This window comes from Strix aluco, chromosome 1 (genome assembly GCF_031877795.1).
Source record: "Strix aluco isolate bStrAlu1 chromosome 1, bStrAlu1.hap1, whole genome shotgun sequence".
NCBI lineage: Eukaryota > Metazoa > Chordata > Aves > Strigiformes > Strigidae > Strix > Strix aluco.
The window spans coordinates 157552261-157571530 of NC_133931.1; the positions used below are offsets into that span (position 1 = coordinate 157552261).

At 37.4% G+C, this 19270-nt stretch overlaps 1 protein-coding gene across 3 annotated transcripts in view; it reads right to left on the reverse strand.

Annotated features, from left to right (window-relative positions):
* Positions 1–456: 456 nt before the first annotated feature.
* Positions 457–19270, reverse strand: part of PDCD6IP (programmed cell death 6 interacting protein) — a 31863-nt gene continuing 13049 nt past the window's right edge. Inside the window, exons 6-18 of one of the 3 annotated variants that reach the window (XM_074841932.1) lie at positions 17725–17825; positions 15140–15256; positions 12490–12712; positions 11607–11730; positions 10735–10912; positions 10222–10333; positions 9243–9412; positions 8234–8482; positions 6754–6888; positions 5732–5826; positions 2494–2626; positions 1912–2129; positions 457–1122 (exon numbers count right to left, since the gene is read on the reverse strand). In XM_074841932.1, the coding sequence (XP_074698033.1) occupies positions 954–1122; positions 1912–2129; positions 2494–2626; positions 5732–5826; positions 6754–6888; positions 8234–8482; positions 9243–9412; positions 10222–10333; positions 10735–10912; positions 11607–11730; positions 12490–12712; positions 15140–15256; positions 17725–17825 (2024 nt within the window). In that variant the 3' untranslated portion in view covers positions 457–953. Of the gene's footprint in view, positions 1123–1911; positions 2130–2493; positions 2627–5482; positions 5548–5731; positions 5827–6753; positions 6889–8233; positions 8483–9242; positions 9413–10221; positions 10334–10734; positions 10913–11606; positions 11731–12489; positions 12713–15139; positions 15272–17724; positions 17826–19270 lie in introns of those variants that run through there. The other 2 variants (XM_074841924.1, XM_074841940.1) reach the window with 2 other exon arrangements.

Genomic DNA, 19270 nt, shown 5'->3' on the forward strand with positions numbered 1-19270 from the left:
GGAATACATTTGTTTTTTTCAAGGGAAAAAAGCAATCATTTAAAAACATAATCTGAAAAGCTCCAACAATCAACAGTTGCCCTCTTTTGAGCTGTAACACATTTCTGATCAACATTTCTTTGGAAAATGTGGGTTAGACCAACCAGTCCCTGGTCCTCTAAGAGGGACCCTGATCTCCCTTCTTTTAAGTAGTATTCTGCAGATAAGAGCAACCACTCTTTTAAAACAGTAATGAACATATTTTAGTCCAACACACTTCAAAGTTATAGGAAAATTCTACCTGCAATCTACGAACATTTAAATGGTTAATTATAGATTCTGTCACAAAAATACAGAATCAAGGAGAAGAGGTGGCAATTCAGTTGTAAGGCTAAACACTTGAGAAGTTATGTTATGCAAGTCAAGGAATCTGCAGACACACAAAACACATCTTTATGATAATGAGAATGCCAAGTGTTTAAACCATTCTTAAGTAATTTATTTTCTTTACTGATGATTTACAAGGCCTTGATTATTAGACAAAATAGCATATTTTAACTAAACTCAAAAAATACAAACCAATAGAGTATAGAAGGAAATGCTATATGGTTCCATAGAACATATCACACCCAGAGTGCACGCACCGCTTCATTTTTCTCATCTGAACCCATTTGTTACTTATAGGATTTTTGCAAAGAAATATTTTGGTCTAGCCAACATGTAGTGTACAGTTTCAAACCACTGAATTAGGATCTAATTCTGGCATTAGTCTACAGTCTAAACCACTGCAGCAGATCTTTCAAAGTGTTTAGTGTAATAAAAACTGTTCTAGACATTTTTGAGCAGTTAATAATAAACAGGAGTTACAGACTGCATACAGTTCAGTATGGTACATTAACCAAAGCTAGAAGTTTTAGTATGCTTATTGCCAATTTTCCCCAAATTTTAACAAGCAGAACTTCTTTGCAGATACATTATTGCTGAGGGTAATAAGGCTGCTGAGGAAAAGGGTATCCGGGTTGTTGAGGTGCTGGATATGGTGCTTGTCCAGGGTTTTGATACACAGGTGAGGGTGCATATGGCAGATTATATTGACCATACATGTATGGATTATAGCCCATTGGCATTGGCATCTGGCAATACCTGTGTGGGGAGGGGGGGAAAAAAACAAACATACTTTAGTTGCAAAATACTGATGATGATAATTTGCGAACAACAACTCATTAATAGATACAAAAAGACACGCAATCACTGCAAATGCTTTCCTTTCATTTCCCTTTTTGTGCAGCAGGAAGTGTGGTAACTTTCAAGGATCAAACATGAAAAAAATGATAATACATGGAACAGAAATGCTAACAGAAGGTAGAGTAAAGGCAACTTGCTGGAACTAGTACTGATCTAAATTGATTCTCATGTTTAATATCATTGTACATATTTTAACATTTGCTGAGCCTGCTACTGAAGGAGAGAGCAGCTGCCTCCAATTCCTCGTGATGACTCCAGAAAGATGGAAAAAAGCATTAGAAGAAAGCACACTACTCAACTGGAATTTTTTCATCATCTTTAGCAAGATACTAAGATTTGAAAAATGAGATATGGCAACACTTTTGAGATAAACACCACCAACTGATTATGCAGCGGCTGGCAACAGTCCACAAACCACAGTTAAGGAACTGCACTTCTATCTCCCTTCTCCTTTAAAAAAGCTAAACTACAACAACTTAAAATGAACCCTCCCACAAATGGTACCAGCAATCAATTCTAACAAGAATTACATGATTAAAACAACAACAGAAAAAAAATCATCTTGCCTCAAACACTAAACACCTCTTCAATTATAACAATAACTGATTTTGAAATGTCACATGCAACAGACAGGTGCTTTTAGATAACAGGATAACGAAGAACTGCTGAAGTACTCCCATAGCTTACCCTGGGTAACCTGGATAAGTTGGGTAAGGAGGTCCCTGTGCCTGTGAAGGTGCAGTGCTTCCTGCAGGTGCAGTGGCTCCTGGAGCAGGAGCAGGAGTAGGAGTAGGAGCAGCAGCAGGAGCTGCAGCCGTTCCAGAGGGTGCTGATGCAGAAGAGGGACTGCTTGCTGCAGAAATCACTGGTGGCGGTGGCCGTGCTGGTGGCTGTGGTTTAGTCCCCTAACAAAAGAAAGTGAATTAAGATGGACCTTCTTTCTGGAAGTCTTGGAATCAAAAGCTGCAATTATATGATCAGTTGTTTATTTTTTTTTTCATTTTAAATGGACATTCTATATTTAGTCTATACAGATAATAATGCAAAGCATCTAAAAAGCAATAAGCCTTCCATTTCAAACCTATAAATTATGAACACCAATAGTACATAATACCCCTCTCTGCAAAGTGTTCAGACACTGCCTTCTATTTCACTTCGGCACATTTCCAAATACACCAATATATTAAGGAGCACTATACACAAGTTTGGAGTTCCAATGTACGGACCACCTACTATTCTCAACCCTCTAATTCCATAGCACATATTTACCACCATGGTTCTGGGTGCTGGAGTAGGAGTCGATGATGCAGCAGGCTTACTTCCTCCGGCTGGGGTGGTCTGATATGTAGGCAGAGAAATAGAGGGAGCACTGGGTTCCCTCGCAATGCTTTGCTGCAAATCTCTATTAAAAACAAAACAAGCAAGCATACAGCTTAGTTTAAGAATTGTTTGTTATACACTTCAGCAAGCTGAACTAGAGATGCAACAGAATAAATCTAGTACTTAAAGCATGATCACTGAGCTAACTCAAACTAAATATGGAGTCCAAATCACTGAAAATCCTCTAGCCAACCCTCTGGTTAAGTGTTATGCTTACTTTCTAATAACGTCTTTATGTTCCAACTCAATACTGGATATAGATCACCAAATTAGCCAAGAAGTTTGGGATCAGAAATTATAGAATAGTCAAAACATTTAGCAACTTGGAAGCTTTCCTGACAACCTAAGGAAACCTCAAGGCTATGGAAAAGGATGAAATTAAGTTTCAATAATTTTGACATGCAAAGAGATGCTCAAATACAGAAGAAAAACCATGTCATATTACTTGTAGATTGCCCTAAATTAAATGAAATTGCATACAAATACCATACATCTAACAGAACTGTTTAAAAAAAAAAAAAGAGTCCGCTAGATAGACTGGAATATCATTTATATCTGGGTAAACATAACTATCAGAAAAACCCTGGCAAAAGTCTGAATAGCTCAGTACATGAGATTTCAAGTTCTCTATTCTGTTACCTCTAGGTGTTGGAATTACTCTTGGTAAGATACCTTGGTAAGACACAAGGAGGCTTTGGTGTCATGTTGTACTACAAGCTGTCATTTAACAGCACAATTTTACAGTCAGCTTGTCAGAAAAACTCCAAGGAAGCAATTTTAAGCTACATATTCAGAGAAGTGTAGTGCATTTCTCAATGCAAAGAATTCAATATTTGAGATCGGGCAGATTCTTCACAGAGACTTTAGGAGGCATTTAAGATTTCAGACAATTTTGTGTAAAAATGATAGGTAGAACCTGATACCTGGCATTCTGACACAGAAGATGGGAGACTGACAAAGGTACACAGTCTAGTTAGCAACAAACTACAGGCTCCTATTATACAGAATGCAAAGGTGAGACCCTAAGGAGAACAAACTGGCAACTTTTGCAGAAACTTGGTAGAAAAAATAAGACTGAAATAAACTCCAAGAAAACCGTCCTCGCCATTACCCCTGCAGTAAAGAGGAATGATGGAGAAAAAGCTGGAAATACTGTCCTGATGTTACATATATGTATGTATATCTCAAAGTATTTCTTGAAGGTAGTGGAGTAACTATTCAACACCATATTAGACTGAAACTAATAAAAACAAATCTTAACATCTTAAAAGATGGCATAGAACCATAGAATGGTTTGGGTTGGAAGGGACCTTACAGACCAACCAGTTCCACCCCCCCTGCCACGGGCAGGGACACCTTCCACTAGCCCAGGTTGCTCAAAGCCCCATCCAGCCTGGCCTTGAACACTGCCAGGGAGGGGGCAGCCACAGCTGCTCTGGGAAACCTGTGCCAGTGTCTCACCGCCCTCACAGGAAAGAATTTCTTCCTTATACTTAATCTAAATCCACCCTCTTTCAGTTTAGAACCGTTACCCCTCATCCTATCCCTCACCCCCTGATCAGGAATCCCTTCCCATCTTTCCTGTAGCCCCCTTTAGGTACTGGAAGGCTGCTAGAAGGACTCCCCGGAGCCATCTCTTCTCCAGGCTGAACAACCCCAACTCTCTCAGCCTGTCCTCACAGGGGAGGTGCTCCAGCCCCTGATCATCCTGCTGCAAAGACCGATGGTTTCCAGAACGGTGGTATCATTCAGAGTGAAGTATATTTTGACCATAAAGTGACCAAACACATTAGATGTGAAGCTCAAAACACAAATTAAAACTGATCCTCCAATGGGCAATCATGAGGGGGGGGGGGGGGGGCGGGGGGGGCGCAATTTGAGAAACCTTCTAAAAAAGTTTATTTTCACTAAGTGAAGATGCAGCCCACAGTCAATATTTGGGGGGGGAACAATTTATTCACTCAAACTGTGGGTTGGCTGCACTGAGAAATACATTTTGTAGACGTATACTACAAATACCCCAAATGCAATCGTTGCCCTTAAGAGGGGCACCCTTGACAGGGTTTCACGTCAGCAGTTAACACATGAGGCAGTAAAAGATAGCATGGCAAGACTCAGCTGAATGTTAAACACTAAACCTACAGCTTTAACACTGAACGTTAACATATTAGAGATGTGAGATATTCAGACCTAAGCCTTGGTTAGGCAGCCTACAGCTTCCAAATTGCATGCATGTAGGAAGTGGAAAAGAGGTGGAAGGGGTTGTATACAGTTACTAAAAATTAATTTACAAGCACAACTGAAAAAGAACAGTTCTACAAAGGATAAAGTTAGGAAAGGTAAAATTTGAGGGCTAAGCATCCCATTCACAACATGGTACGTGCACAAAACAGCTGCAGTTTTACCAGCTGAAACCTTAGTAAAAGGCTACGTGCTTTGCTAAAGAATACTGATTAAAGGCAAGCCTTTTCAGTTATGCCTTCCTCTTAAGAGGAGAGCCTAAAAATCACAGCTGAAGCATACTATACTAGCCTGATCACACATCGAGGACAACAACAGGCACTTTCCTTCACATGAAGGACAAAATCTGCTTCTCTCCCCAGCAGTGTAGGCAACCCACATATCTATACAACGATAAATTATTAGACCAGATCAGACTATTTTCCCAACCATTTTCCAATGTTTTTAACCCCACAGCACTGGGCACATGGTAGGCAATCATATGCTGAAACGTTTATCTAATTTCTCAAATCAAAATGACAGCAGGAGCAAGGTGAGAAATCTGACATTCCTCAAAAGAAAGAATAAAATAATTAACAAATGCATGTCAAAAAGAACTGAGAGTAAGATCATAAGGTGCAACAGACTCATACTGAACTGTATATAGGAACACGAGAGCAGACTTCAAAGTAGATTTCTCCATTTATTTCTCCTATGATTTTCCTAGTTTTCAGGAGAGAAGAGAGTGGGGTTAGCATCAAGGCAAAGAAGAGGTGATAGTCTTAACACACCTACTCTCCCTTTCTCACTTCATCAAGTACCATAATAAACATGTCCCTAAAGGTTCATTTCTGATAAACACTTAACTGTTGCTACAATGCTTAAACTAAAAATATTGAAATCTTACTTGAGCAGTTCATCTCTTTCAGTCTTGCGAGCAAAGACAATGTCACTGCATTTGTTTTGGAATTTCAACAGGATTTCTGTCAGCTCATTGTAAAACTAGTGAAGAAAAAAAAAGCTATCAACATGCTCAATCAATACTTTCACACTCCATGCAAGCATATTTCTACATATTGATCCAGTTATAGGTGTTGTATTATTACAGTGCCCAGAAACAGCCATTCCAGTACAATTTGCTAGTGCATTTTATTCTGCTTTTCAGAAATAAGTATTAGTCAGCTGTTGCCCATCCCTGTAACATTATACGATCGGGGGGGGGGGGGGGGGGGTGTTAATATATGTATTTGTATGAAAAAATAAAAATAGTTTAAAGACAACTAGAAAATGTATTAAAACCAGAACAAAACTAGATCACTTCTGGTGGTTAACTTCATTTTTTTTACAGGATTTTTTTTTCTTTTAAATTTTACTGCGTTCAGTAAGTTCCATGCATTTCATTTGCACAGACATTTCAGAGTTTTTTCTTTTTTCCTCTAGTGAGCTATCAATAAACCAGCAAAAAGTACTTAATACAGAAGCAGCAAGACACCTTCCAGAAGCCCAGATCAAAAAAGGGAAGCTAAATAAAGCCCTCCTCATCTCTGCTCACATATGCAGTAGCAGTATATAAAACACAAATTTGATAAGGTAATTAAATACCATGGGAGAACAGATGAAAGAATTCCTCAGATAAAGTAGCTCATCTGGGTACTTCAACATCAGTTACTCAGCTGTAATTAACAACTTTTCCGATTTTAATACAAAGCAATGCTCAGAAAAGCTTACTTTTCAGGCAGGAACAAAAAAGCATTTCACAACTGTCGAAACAATCAAAATTCAAGCAACTCACTGTCCTCATAGCAGTAGTAAAATCCTCAGAAACGTACCTCTCATCTAGCATGTCTGCAAAGTTTATTACTATTTTTGATTCACGTCTCTATGTAAACAAAATAAAAAGTTCTTCCAATCCCTTAAGTGTTACCATACCTTTGTGCCTTCTTTTAAATTGGCTACAAGTTCCACGAAGTTGTCATTTGCTACAGCTAAGTTCTTCAAAACTTCTTCTCTTAAATTAGATTCATTGTTTGATTGTTTCATCTTTGAAAAATCCTGATGTGCATTCTTAAAAGAAGGGGAAAAACAAGCAGTGAAAATAATGCAAGCTAGTTCCATGTAAGATTCTGCATGTTTTGGTTTTTCCCCCCCTTACTCATTGCGTCTCCCCCCTTTTCCCAATACCTGCCTTTCCTCACCTTCCATCCACACACTGTACTTCCCGATACTCGCTATCTGCCAAGTGCAGTGGCTATTTCAGAACTATACATATATTAACTCACTGGCAGTATCAGCTAATTATCTGTTCTGTTGTGGGCTGCCTTCAGCTCATACTGCAGACACTCTTTCAGAGGCTGTACTAATTAGGCTCTCTCCTGTACTACCCTCCACTGATATTCAGGAAATCATACTGAAAGTTTGTACTTTTAAGAAGTGCTACCTCAAATCTGGTTGACATTGGCAAGCTATTAAAAAGGACAGGGAAGCAAAAAACTTACAAAAGGATCAACTACATCTCATTTCTTTGGGGAAAATAAACAAGCAAGCAAACTTAAAGACTACTTCAGCTGTCAGAAGCAGCCAAGCTTGAACTCCGGGACAATCAAACATCAAAGTAACACTTCTAAAATCTCAATAGACATATTGTAAGATATTTGAATATAAAATCCTTGATAAACATGGGCCATATGGTCATTTAGAAACAATTTTTTCCCCTTTGGAAAAGACTCTTATTCTTGCAATCCAAGTTACAGTCAAGAAGTTGCAACTAATCTTGTGCACAAATAGGCCCCATCAAGCCACAATTGTCACTTGTCCAAGCACTAAGACTTCCTCTTTTGCCAGATGTTTCAGGTACCTGTCCCTAGAGTTACTGACAAATTAAGGCTGAATTTATATATAAACTTTGGGAAATCCTCATTAATTTTTACTCTGAGCTTTGCACATGCTGGAAGTCAAGCACATTGTAAATAGCCATTAGGAATAAACTAAAGTGTACTTCAGAGACCCAAAATGTCTTTTAGTAGACACTAAGGACAGGTCTTGTTATCCCAGAAAGAAGTATTAAGATGGGATGAGGGGAAGAAACAGAACAAACCCCAAAACTTCCTAAAACACCAGTTAAGCTTCTTCCAATAGCAAAGCCATCTGCAGAAGTGAGCCAGGAAAAGGTCCAAGAGAATTTACACTGGAGCTCGTGAGAGTCTGCTAAAAGTTCACATTTCTTTCCAGCAAACACAAAACACACCTCTGTATTTTTCAGTGATCAGAGGAGTAAAGGAGTATTAACTGGCCTATGACAGAGCACCAAGCAAAACAGTAGGAAGCAAAGTGAGATTTCTAAAGCATTGGAGAGGTAGAATAATCATTGTTCCTTAGCTTAAGAGGAAGACAGACATATAAAGTGTTGTACCTGAATGTTTTTGAGAAGTTCTTCCTGCTTTTTCAGGGACTCTTGCACTTTCTGTTTGTAACTTCCATAAATTCTGTCCAACTCAGCCTCAGAGATAGCCTCCTCATTTATAGCACCATCCTGTGCAAGTGCAGTCAAGAATTTGCTTGTCATGTCAAAATTTACAGATTTCAGGTCATTTTCCAGTTGTTCCCTCTCCTTCTTAACTTCATCCAGATTGGCCAGCAAAGTTCTTAAGACATTAACAACCTAGGCAATAAAAATTTTCAGAAGTTAGCATGTTTAGAGGAATTATAGCAGAAGTATACTCTATTACTTGTTTCTGTCTTGCACTCCTCACTGATGCTGGCAACACTACTGCATAAGTATTTGTTTATAAATGTGTTTAAGATGACAAACTGGGACAAAATGCAATGAAACAAAGATCTTCAAGCATTTCTCAAGCTATACTCTGCTCTAAAGATTTGCTTCCACCAGTAACACTTCATTGCTACACAAATTTTTAAATTATTTTTTTGTAAAAAAACCTGATCAGATACCTTCCAATAGGATATTCTAAAATGGCAGTCAAAAACACTGTCTTCAAATGACTCCTATGAAGAAAAATAGTCATATTGCTTTAGATTAGCCATGACTTTCTTGGAAAGCAAATTGGTGTAATTGCCCAATACTTTAAAGTACTGGGTCATGTCTTTTACATTGCCTAATTGTCCCAAGAACCTGAGCACTACACTCCACCACCCTATGTAACAAAAATATTCATCAAGGATTGCTCCTTTTATTGTAGCCAACCATGGCGATTGAGCTTGCTCACACTAGATGTAACAAAATATACTCAAGCAGATTTTCAACAAAAAGACAACTTCTTTTCCAAATGTTAGTTACCTCCTGTATCAATTGTGACAGAAACAAGAGCAGCAAAGGATCAGCTCCCACACCAATTCATGTAAGTTTACTCTGTTAGACAAATAGCACTTCTATTCAAAAGAGACAGATTTCAAAGCTTTACCTCATTTCCTTGTAATGTTTTTGCTGGGTTGGCAGAAGGAATGGCTGCATTGAGTTCTGACTCTGGCTTACACAGAAGTGCAATTGTATCCCGGTGAGACTGATAGCGCTCTTTAACTTGGCCATCTGCTTGCACAGCTTTATTCAAAATATTATGGTAATTGGCTCCCTCTGGTGGTGGGAGGGAAAAAAAGCATGTTTATATCATTTCAAAACTTGTTTTTTCCAAGTCTTGCACCAGAACAGTTTTCATGCTTTTTAGCAAGTCCTCATATATTTTTATGAGCCCGCATATTGTGCAGTTATTAATACTCATAAATAAAACTTAAGTTTCTAAATTATGTTTTAAATAGTGCATAAACTAGACACCTATATTAATTCTTCAGAGAAACATAGCAAAGTATATGAACGAACACTGGTTTGAGCTACTCCCCAGATTTAAACCCCTGTAACTTTGCCAAACTAAGGAAACGGTATCAATCCCTTGTTAGGTTCAAAACAACACATATTAAGCACACAGAAAACATGATATAGTGATGGCCCTAAGTAGATTGACTAACTGCTGGGGGAAAAACCAAAACAAAACACCAAATCAAAGAGAACACCTCGATGGGATACACAAAAGAACAAACAAAGAGAAGATGTTAACATACAAACTAAAACACACTAACACATTTAAGAGGTAATTGCAACCAGATTCTTAGGAGAGCAGCTGGTTTGCATTACATATGCTTTCTGAAACTGTAGCATGCACAGGCACTCCAGGGGTGCAAAAGCAGCAGCAAATTCTCTGTTATCACTTCATCTCTCAACTCCAAATAATGGTGCATATCACAGTAAGAATAGTTTGGCATAACCTCTCCTAAACTGAAGTTTGTGTCTTTGAAGAGAATATCAGATTGTTGAAAATTACTTTAGACAATGAGAATGGACATTTTTAGAGCATCCCCAGAATCGGAAGCATGAAACACAAACTTTACCTGCCCTTAAAGGCTTATAGAGCTCGTTGGATGGCGTTCTCTGCCAGCGCTCTTTGAATTTTGTTCGCAGGTCATTGTCTGTGGTTTCTTCTTCATCTAATAATCTTAGTGACTACAAGAGTAAAATGTTACATGCATTATAAGCTGTTTTAAACATTAAACAGCTACAAAATATACAGCTATTGTAGAAAATATAAAGAATGCTTATACATCTTTTATACATTTAATTTGGCAAATAAAAAACTGCCATGAAAGGCACAAATCACCCAAATTTCTTTAGAAAGCTTTTTCCCTCCTTTAACAATTCTAAAAACAAGAGACTTGTTAAGGGAACGTCTACATGTGACAGAACAGTTTTTGTATAGACTAAACACTTACATGGCGTATTTTCAAAGTGCTATTAAAGTTAGAAGCATTTTGGATAATTGTGCACTTTTTCTCTCGCCATTTAAAGAGAAAAAGTTCAGTGATAGTGTTTAAGAATGTTTTAGTGTTAGCAGTTGCTGAGCTTACTTCATCTAAAATTTCTTTGTTCCTTTGTAGCAGTTCAGGCAGATCTTTGATCAGCTGATCAACAGTCTGAATTCCTCCTTGTTCAATCACAGACTTAGACTTGTTCAAAATAGACTGAGGAACAGTATCACCAGACACATCTTCAATAGCAGCAGGAAGATTGAGGGAAGCCAACACACTGAAAAAGTCAACGTGTTAAACAGCAACTTGTTTGTAGCATTAGATGGTTTATCCTGTAAATAACACCGCTATCCAAACAAACACACAGTCAATTATAGTGGAAACATAGTCTCACATACTCCTGAATGGAAATTTCTAACTGAAAACTCTAAACTTATTCCTAGTGTATACCTCACCAAAAGTAAGTTTCAAAGCTCTTAAAAGCTAAACAAATCCTAGTCTTTTTGCACTTTCAGTAGTAACTATCTGGTAGATAAAGAACCAACTGCCTTGTATTACATCCCTATCTTTCAGCTTGATGTAATTCTTTTTATTATGATTCACTTTAAAGAACAAATTTTTTTGGAGAAAAATATCATGCAGTGAGTCACTGGTACAATCAAGATGACCACTGGAATGTGAAAATCCTTCTAGATTAATGGAACTGGAACTTCTTCTGAGCAAGTGTCAGACTCCTAAAAAATTAAGAAAGACTGAAGAAAATTAAATATTATTTGTTCTTAATATGCTTTCAGTCTTATCTGCAGAAAAGACGTTCTAAATACCCCTGCTATGGCTTAAGTTTGCCAGCCTACCATGCAGTAATAAAGAAGAGATGCTGTAACCTGGACATCTGCAGGCTGCAAGGCAACCAGTCCTTATAGGCTGTACCATAACTCCTCTTGATAAATTTAACAAGAAGCCATACTTACCCATTTGCCAGATTTGTGGCTTCTCTCATCTGGGCTATTAACCTGTTTACTTGATCTGCCTTTCTCTGGTTATAAACACTCAGAGATTGCTGAACTTGCAATGGAACCATCTTCTCAAACAGGTCTGCAATTGAAGTAGTATAAATTACTCAAGTTGCACTGTGAGAGTAAAAGGACACAAACACCTTCACAGCTCTTTCACACAGGTTGTACTACAGGGACTGATCTGAACAGTGTAAGACACTCTCCTCAACTCCCCAAGATGTCTTTAAAAAAAAAATTAATCTATTTCTACAGGTCTTTAGATTAGATCTCAGTGTTTAAGGCTGAAATTGATTTAGAAATAATTTAAAGGCTTTATATTTAAAACAATTGTAGGATCACAAATCATTTTCTCTACTGCTTCATTTCTAATTCTGCTTTTTTAAATGAAGAAAACGAGAAAGCGAAGAGGGGATCTTTTTTCTGAACTCCCCTGTACCGTCAACAAACTGAAATTTTTCAGTTTCATGGAAGGCCGGCAATTAGGTTAGTTAAGACTGTACAATTTGATACTTTTCCCTTATATTAGTGTTCCTACTGAAATTAAAAAGGTTGGTTTATAATAGAAGATACAGTTGCTGAGAGAATCTGAGAAAATGTTTAAGAGAAGGGCACATTGCAGACAATGATTTTCAAACTCTGGTTTATTCTCCCAGTACTTTTTATCATCAAACAGTAGAACAACAAACTGGAAAAGACAAATGGTACTTCCAAAAACACTGCTGTATACTTAATACAATTCAAAAGTAAACGTTTACTTTTTCATGGTACAAACAAACTTTGGTGGTCACGTGTTTCTCAAGGTAACAATTACCCTGTGCGCTCCACAGACTTCACTTACCAGTGAATTTCTGACTGAGGGGAACAACAACTGGAGTAGACTTCACAAGACTGGCTTTTCCAACAGACTCCAAATCTTTCAGGTCAGGAACCCGGTCATGGTAAATGAAGTCATTGTCTTTTTTGGCAGCTGTAAGTGCACGGTTGATTTTGTCAACCAGATCTTTAACACTGATATATTCATCATAACGAGATGCCACTGTTTTCACCAAGTCTGCTGCATGCTAACAAAAATTAAAATACAGTTAAAATTAAAATAATAACTTTTCTTTTTCCCTGTCATATATACAAAACTTATATATGCAAAACAGATGAGCTTCCCAGTTAGTCAAGTAACTGCTGACAATGCATATGATCAATATGATTATTTCCTTAAAAAAATATTCTCCCCTGTTAAGTATCAAAAAGAAAAAAGAAGATTTTACTCATTAAAATAGATCAGGGGGGACATATGGGGACAGGAACCACCACCAGTAACCAAGTTAATACCTCACTATAGCTTCACTGTGACTCTTCAAAATCCAAAAGAAGTGATTGTGAGTCAGAGGCAGCAACACTTCAAACACCCATTCACGCAAAAAAAAAACCCAAACCAAAAACCCAAAAAAAACCCCAATACACCACACATCACCATGTCATTTTCATGTTGTTTCATGAAACCCACAGCTTGCTTTTGCAGGTACCTACAAACTATTCCTCAAACCTTGCTCACATTCATGAAGGAAGAGGTTGGAGTCCTGCTTTTCACATCTGCCATTAACACCCATCTAACCTTGAGCTCTGAAGCTACAGAAATTATGCCGAAATCCTACTGCAAATTAAGATAAAGTATGAGGTCTGCTGTCTCTTCGCTTCTATCTGCTCAGCCTAGATGCAACCCTGAGGTATCTGGTTTTCCTACATCCAGTTTACTGCAGGAGAGATGCAAGAAAAAACATTGTCCTTTGGTTGTATCTGTTCAATCCTGATCACATTTGAGTTGCGAATGTGTAAAAACAAAATATTAAGAAGCAATGTCAGTTGAGGTTTACATAAAATCACAATAATTAAAAAACTCAAATTTCTTGGGATTATGAAGTGGAACCTGAGCTACATTAAAAGTGAAGTATATCTGAAGTCTACTGAGATTTTTTGCCACTTTCCATTGTGCCATAAATCACACAATATAAGGTTTGGGTTGATACAATATTACAGTCTAACTAGCATTTCCCAGAAACAGAAAATGAGGGGAGAAGAAACAGGGGTGTGCATTAATGTCTGCCCCCCCCCAATTTAAAGCATCTTTGCTCTAGCTTTTAAAAAGGAAAATAAGAAGAGTATTACTTCACAGAAACTGCATTTTTCCAAAACTCATCAAAAAGGATACTAAACCTCTATTTTAGATTCATTACAGAAGCAGTATTTGAAGAACTACGGAAAATAGGATTTAAGTTTCATGTTACTAAATGTGTTAAATAAGAAGAGACAGGATTTTAACTTCTGACTACATGCCGTTCATGAAGCAGGGCTAAAATAAGTAATAATGGACTATTTCCCCTCAGGGTTCACTAAAAAAAAAAAAAAAAAAATCACCAAAAACCATCAAAACTTTAACTACTCAGCATGAGGGGATATTTCCTATAACACAACATGAAGAAAAATCATGGACACAAGCTAATTTACAATACAATTTAACAATGACAGTAAATTTGATATAGCCAGACCTGTCAAGGGTGAGCACAAAAAAAAAAAAAAAAGAGACATTAATATTCTATTACAGTAGAGTCCTAGAAAAGGTGGTCTGCTAGGCAGATTTGAAACTCAAGAATAAACCACAGATACACCTTCATCTACCACCTAGGAACGTAGTCATAATATAACCACTTGCTATTAGGAGTTCATACAGGCGCTTCACTCACTGTCATGCAAGCATACAAAAAAGTTTCATGCTCCATCCCGTTCAAGTCAATAAATGCATAATAGTGACTTTCAAAATACAACATGATACTCTTATATAAGTCTCTCAACAATCCTGCATATCAGTAAATAGGTATTGCACATGGATCCTACAAAGTCAGTCGAAACAACACTTTTTTTTTTCCCCAAGGACCAGGGGACTTGAATAAAGTAGTTATTTTTAGCCATTTTTTCCCCTACCTTACTCAAAACATAAGACCTTACTCACTGTAACATCTATATCCAAGTCCCTCTAGAAACCAGATAGGCAAAAAAAAAGCCAAAAAAACACAACTGTTTGTACGTTTTTAAAAAAATATTGATTTAAATCAGGATTGCAGGAAAGAAGTTAGGTATAGACCAGGCAGAATTTTAATGTTTTGGGGATTTTTTTAAATGACATTACTTAGGAAAATTTATTAACAAATCTGTTATATTAGCTATACTGAGATAAGAAGCCTACGCAAACATAAAGATACAGACTTAACATGTCAAGCAGTATCGAACTGCCACAAAATCATTAAAATACATCTTTATAAAAGGTAGAAATACCTCTCATTTTTGCAGCTTCTAATAATTTGATTCATGTGATAAACATGCTTTGTAATTTTTTAATACACTTCATTCTTAGTTATTTGAATTTTAGAACTCTGAGTTAGCTTTTCAGGATTTAAAGTTTTCCCATATTTTTCAGAGAAGAAAAAAAAGCTACCCACCTGCAACCTCCCAATTTCTTCACCAAATTTCTTCTGCTGTTTTGCCAGGATAGATTGATGATACTCTGCATTGGCCTGCATAATGCAGTGCTTTGCAGCCAGAACAGGAAACACCTCCTGGAAATAAAAATACTGACCAGGGGAAAGTCCAACCACATTAACCACCACAGACAACATGGGATGCAGGAAGAAAAAGGAAGAAGAAAAGGAAATTAGAATCACCCAATTAATGGTTTAGATAGGTTAAAACATTAGAGGTAAATGTCAGAGACCACGTGACTTTGCATGGATTGAATTCAGTCTTTCTTTTTGCAAACTGTTGCTGCAAAATTCTGAAGTGTCCATTATTTTAGAAGAACTACAATTGAAATTCAAGCCATGAAGTCATAACATTTACTTCAAAGATTAGGAATGCATGCATGTATTAGAAAGGATAGTTGCAAGAACACCCCCAAATACCCCCAAGACAAACCCAAGACAAAGTGTTCTTAGAAGGGAAAGGGGGGGAACAGAAGCTTTTTTTTTTTAACAAAGCAATTACATTTAAAACAGCAGCAGGCCTATCAAGAAAGTAACATTATGAAAGCAAAGAACAAATAAAGAGGACCAATAACTATTGACATGGAAAGCAATTTAAGAGATTTAAAAGTCATTTTTAGACTTTTACATAAATGCACTTATCTTTGCAGGAGTACCAACCAAGACATGAAGAAAACATTATGCTGCAGCCCACAGTATAGGCATGGTCTTTGATCAAGGATTTGGCCTTACTGTTTTATTTCTTAAATCAAGGAGCACTGGAAAACCAGAGTGATGTTTTAAAGACCTCAGTATATAAAGACCTGCTTCTTTACATTTGTGCAAACTTGCTGCCCCCACAGAGATAAAAAAAAAGGTGGTAAATTTGGAAGAAAAAGCTGTCTGGGAGGCCTTGCAACTGGAGTTCGATGCATCAAGTCAACCTCTATTTCACACTCCTAAACATGTAACTGTTCTCAGAGCTGGTGTTAACTCATGAAACCAGCAAACCTTATTATGTTCTTTCAGATAATCAATTGACAGATTACTGTGCAACTGGAACAGGGAGCAGATCTATGGCTTAGAAAGATCCACAGCAACAAAAGACAAAGCAATGGCTTTATTATATCTCATTGCCTCTCAGAAATCAAATCAGGAACATAATTCCAAAGTGAGAAATTGGCCCAATCTGCAAAATGCCACAGAATGCATGAGAGGAAATATGTGCGTACAGAAAAGAATCTATTAAGTTGCAGCCAAGCAAGGTATCAATTTAACTTTAAGAAACCATTTTTTTGAAAAAATATATATAAAAAGTCACTGACTGGCCTACAAAGACATTTGTGTAATTTGTTGCTTAAGAATAAAAATGCATACTTTTACTTTAGTACAGTTCCCATCATCACCACGATTCTATTCTGCATTAGAAACCGGGGGGGGGATATTACCTGGGGCTTTTTTCCCCCAGAGGGAATAAGAGTGCCTTTGGCAAATATTTTGGCAATTATTTGACTAAGATTGCATATTCAGTTATAGGACCAGATTATCAACCACTTCCATTTATCACTGGTAAAAATATTTTTAGTAATTATTCTAATGTATTTTTAGTAAATCTAGTATATTTCACATTTTATTTGTAACAGGAAAGACCACTGCAAGCTGGAATATTTATTTTAGTTTCAAAACTATTAATGAATGAAAAATAACTGCAAATTAGCAACAAGGGATGCTTCCCAGGGACATTCACAAAAGCAGCGCTATGGAAGACAATCTCCTACTTTACCTACATATAAGTTTCAAGAGTCCAGCTATATCAAAAGTAAGTAAATCTTATCCAACTTTTACATTTATACCACTGCACAAAAGGCTTTCTACTATTTTATGATTTGAACATAATTGATACATTTGATACACGGAAAACCTGCTCATTTTTAAAGTACCTGTTATACAGTATATATATTCGAAGAGCATGAAAAAAGATCCTTCTGCACCTTCCAAACCCAACAGCACTCTAATGAACAGTCAAGACTAAACTGAGATAATTTACAAGTATTAAGATTGAGTTGGGGTGGAGGAAGAGGAGAAAGCAGGCAGAAGGACAGAGGACACACACTGACTTCCAGTCATGGTTTTCATTAACAGGTAAGTGAACAGTACCACTATATTCATGCTGTCAACGTGAGAGCAAATTTCACATGAAAACATTGAGACTAGAAGCCAATTAAGGCCCATTAGAAAGTGTTAGTTTGAAAACCAGATTTAGTAAGGCATTAAGTAAGAAGGCATCCCTAAATGCCACCATAATTCAAGTTTGCTTTAAATGAAATGTGTTGCAAGTAAACACACGTCATGTAATCAGATTTTACTTACTTACAAACCCCACACTATCTTTTGCCTCCTAGATTCTTCTCTGTTGTTCAAATTACAGGTTCATTCCCCTTACATGTAGCACTATGTCAGCTTTTCTTGAGGGTACATTTTAAGTGTATTTCATCAAGTACATTGTAACAATAACAGTTATTCACAGTAACAGCAGATCCCAGATTATTTCCAGGAAAGTTACTAACCTTGGGCAAAGTGTCTTTATACTGACATTGTTTGTAAGCATCACCATAGTAATCTGCAGCTTGATTAGCTAGTTTAGCTATGATACCATCTTTCATTTTATCTGGGGGGAAGGGGAGAAAAAACAAAGAGCAGTTATAATTATCATCAGTTTTTACAAGCGAACAGGTAAATTACTTCATCTTCAAACAGCAACAACTGCATTCTAAGGGCATAGCTTTACATTGCAACTCAAAGGTGGGATCCCATTCTTCTCTTGACACCCAGCAGCAGCTTCCATTTTCCACTTCCGTCATGACACTGAAGGTTCAGTCAGTTGTACAAGAAATCTTTTGGCAGCTGCTGGCATTTATGCAGGATTAAGAGTGATGCTTTACCTCATACCAGTGGCAAGCTGCCAATAAAAGCCACAGTCCCACTAACTCTGGCAGCTTGTTCCCAGCCCTTCCCTTGTGCCACACAAGCATTTGTGCAGTTGTGGTCAAAGAACTTAGCTGAAATCTAGTTCACAAAAAATAGTTAGTTTTCAGCAGGATCTGTTCTCTAACCCAACTCCATGTCAAGACTCTCAAAAGTTTGCAGAAGTGCCACAGAAGAGAAGGGAGGGTCCTTTCCATGGCGATCCACACCACTGTTAGCTTACGGTGAGTATAGAAACACCATTCCTAGACATAAATAACTACAGCTCCTCCAAGTGGTAACCACTACTCCATATCAGAGCCGCATGTGCCTAGTGGCAGCAGTATTCCCTACCTCACATCCTCACCCTGTTCCTGAAGCCAAAACTTAAGACAGGAACGTGCTGCACCTATCTTTATCTCCTTTTCTACTCACCTCTGGCCTGCACTAGCTATTCAGCACTCCAAGAGAAGGCAGGCAATCAGTGCAAACATTGATTGCTGACTGCTCTAAATAGCTGCCCTTACAAACAAGTATCCTCTGATTCATGTGATTTTTTTATATGTACTGCCAGATTGATAAGCTTGGAGTGGGGGTATGGGGAGATCAGGAAGTCTGCAGAGTATGCTTAATTGCCAAAATTAAATCAAAAGAATTCCCCAGTGGTCTGCTCATTCCAGCACATTCACACATCTATCTACAACACTTCAGGCATGAGCTATGATGTAATATATTTACCTTCTAAGATGTAAATGCATTTAAGGTATAGGCCAAGATGATCTTTTCACTTTGGAACAGGATTTAGATGACAAATGGAAAGGAGCTTATGAGATCTAGCAACTTACTACTTTGCTAAAATGTTTCTGTCCAGTGCATTACATATTTAATAAAACCAAAACAAGTAAAATCTAAATAGACTGTCCTTCTAGCCCCACCTAGTGTGTGGGAGTTGCATCTTCCTTCATAGAGCTTGAGCTTTAAGAAAAAATACTAGCTTATTAACTACATTTCTATTAACAAAGGAAATGCTAGAGGAGACTCATTTGTCCATGTAGACAGCTCAGAATAGATCTTTCGCCATCAGAAGCTTTAGTTTTTACTCATGTATCTTTAAAATATTGCAGCTACAATGCAAGCCTTGAGATGGAA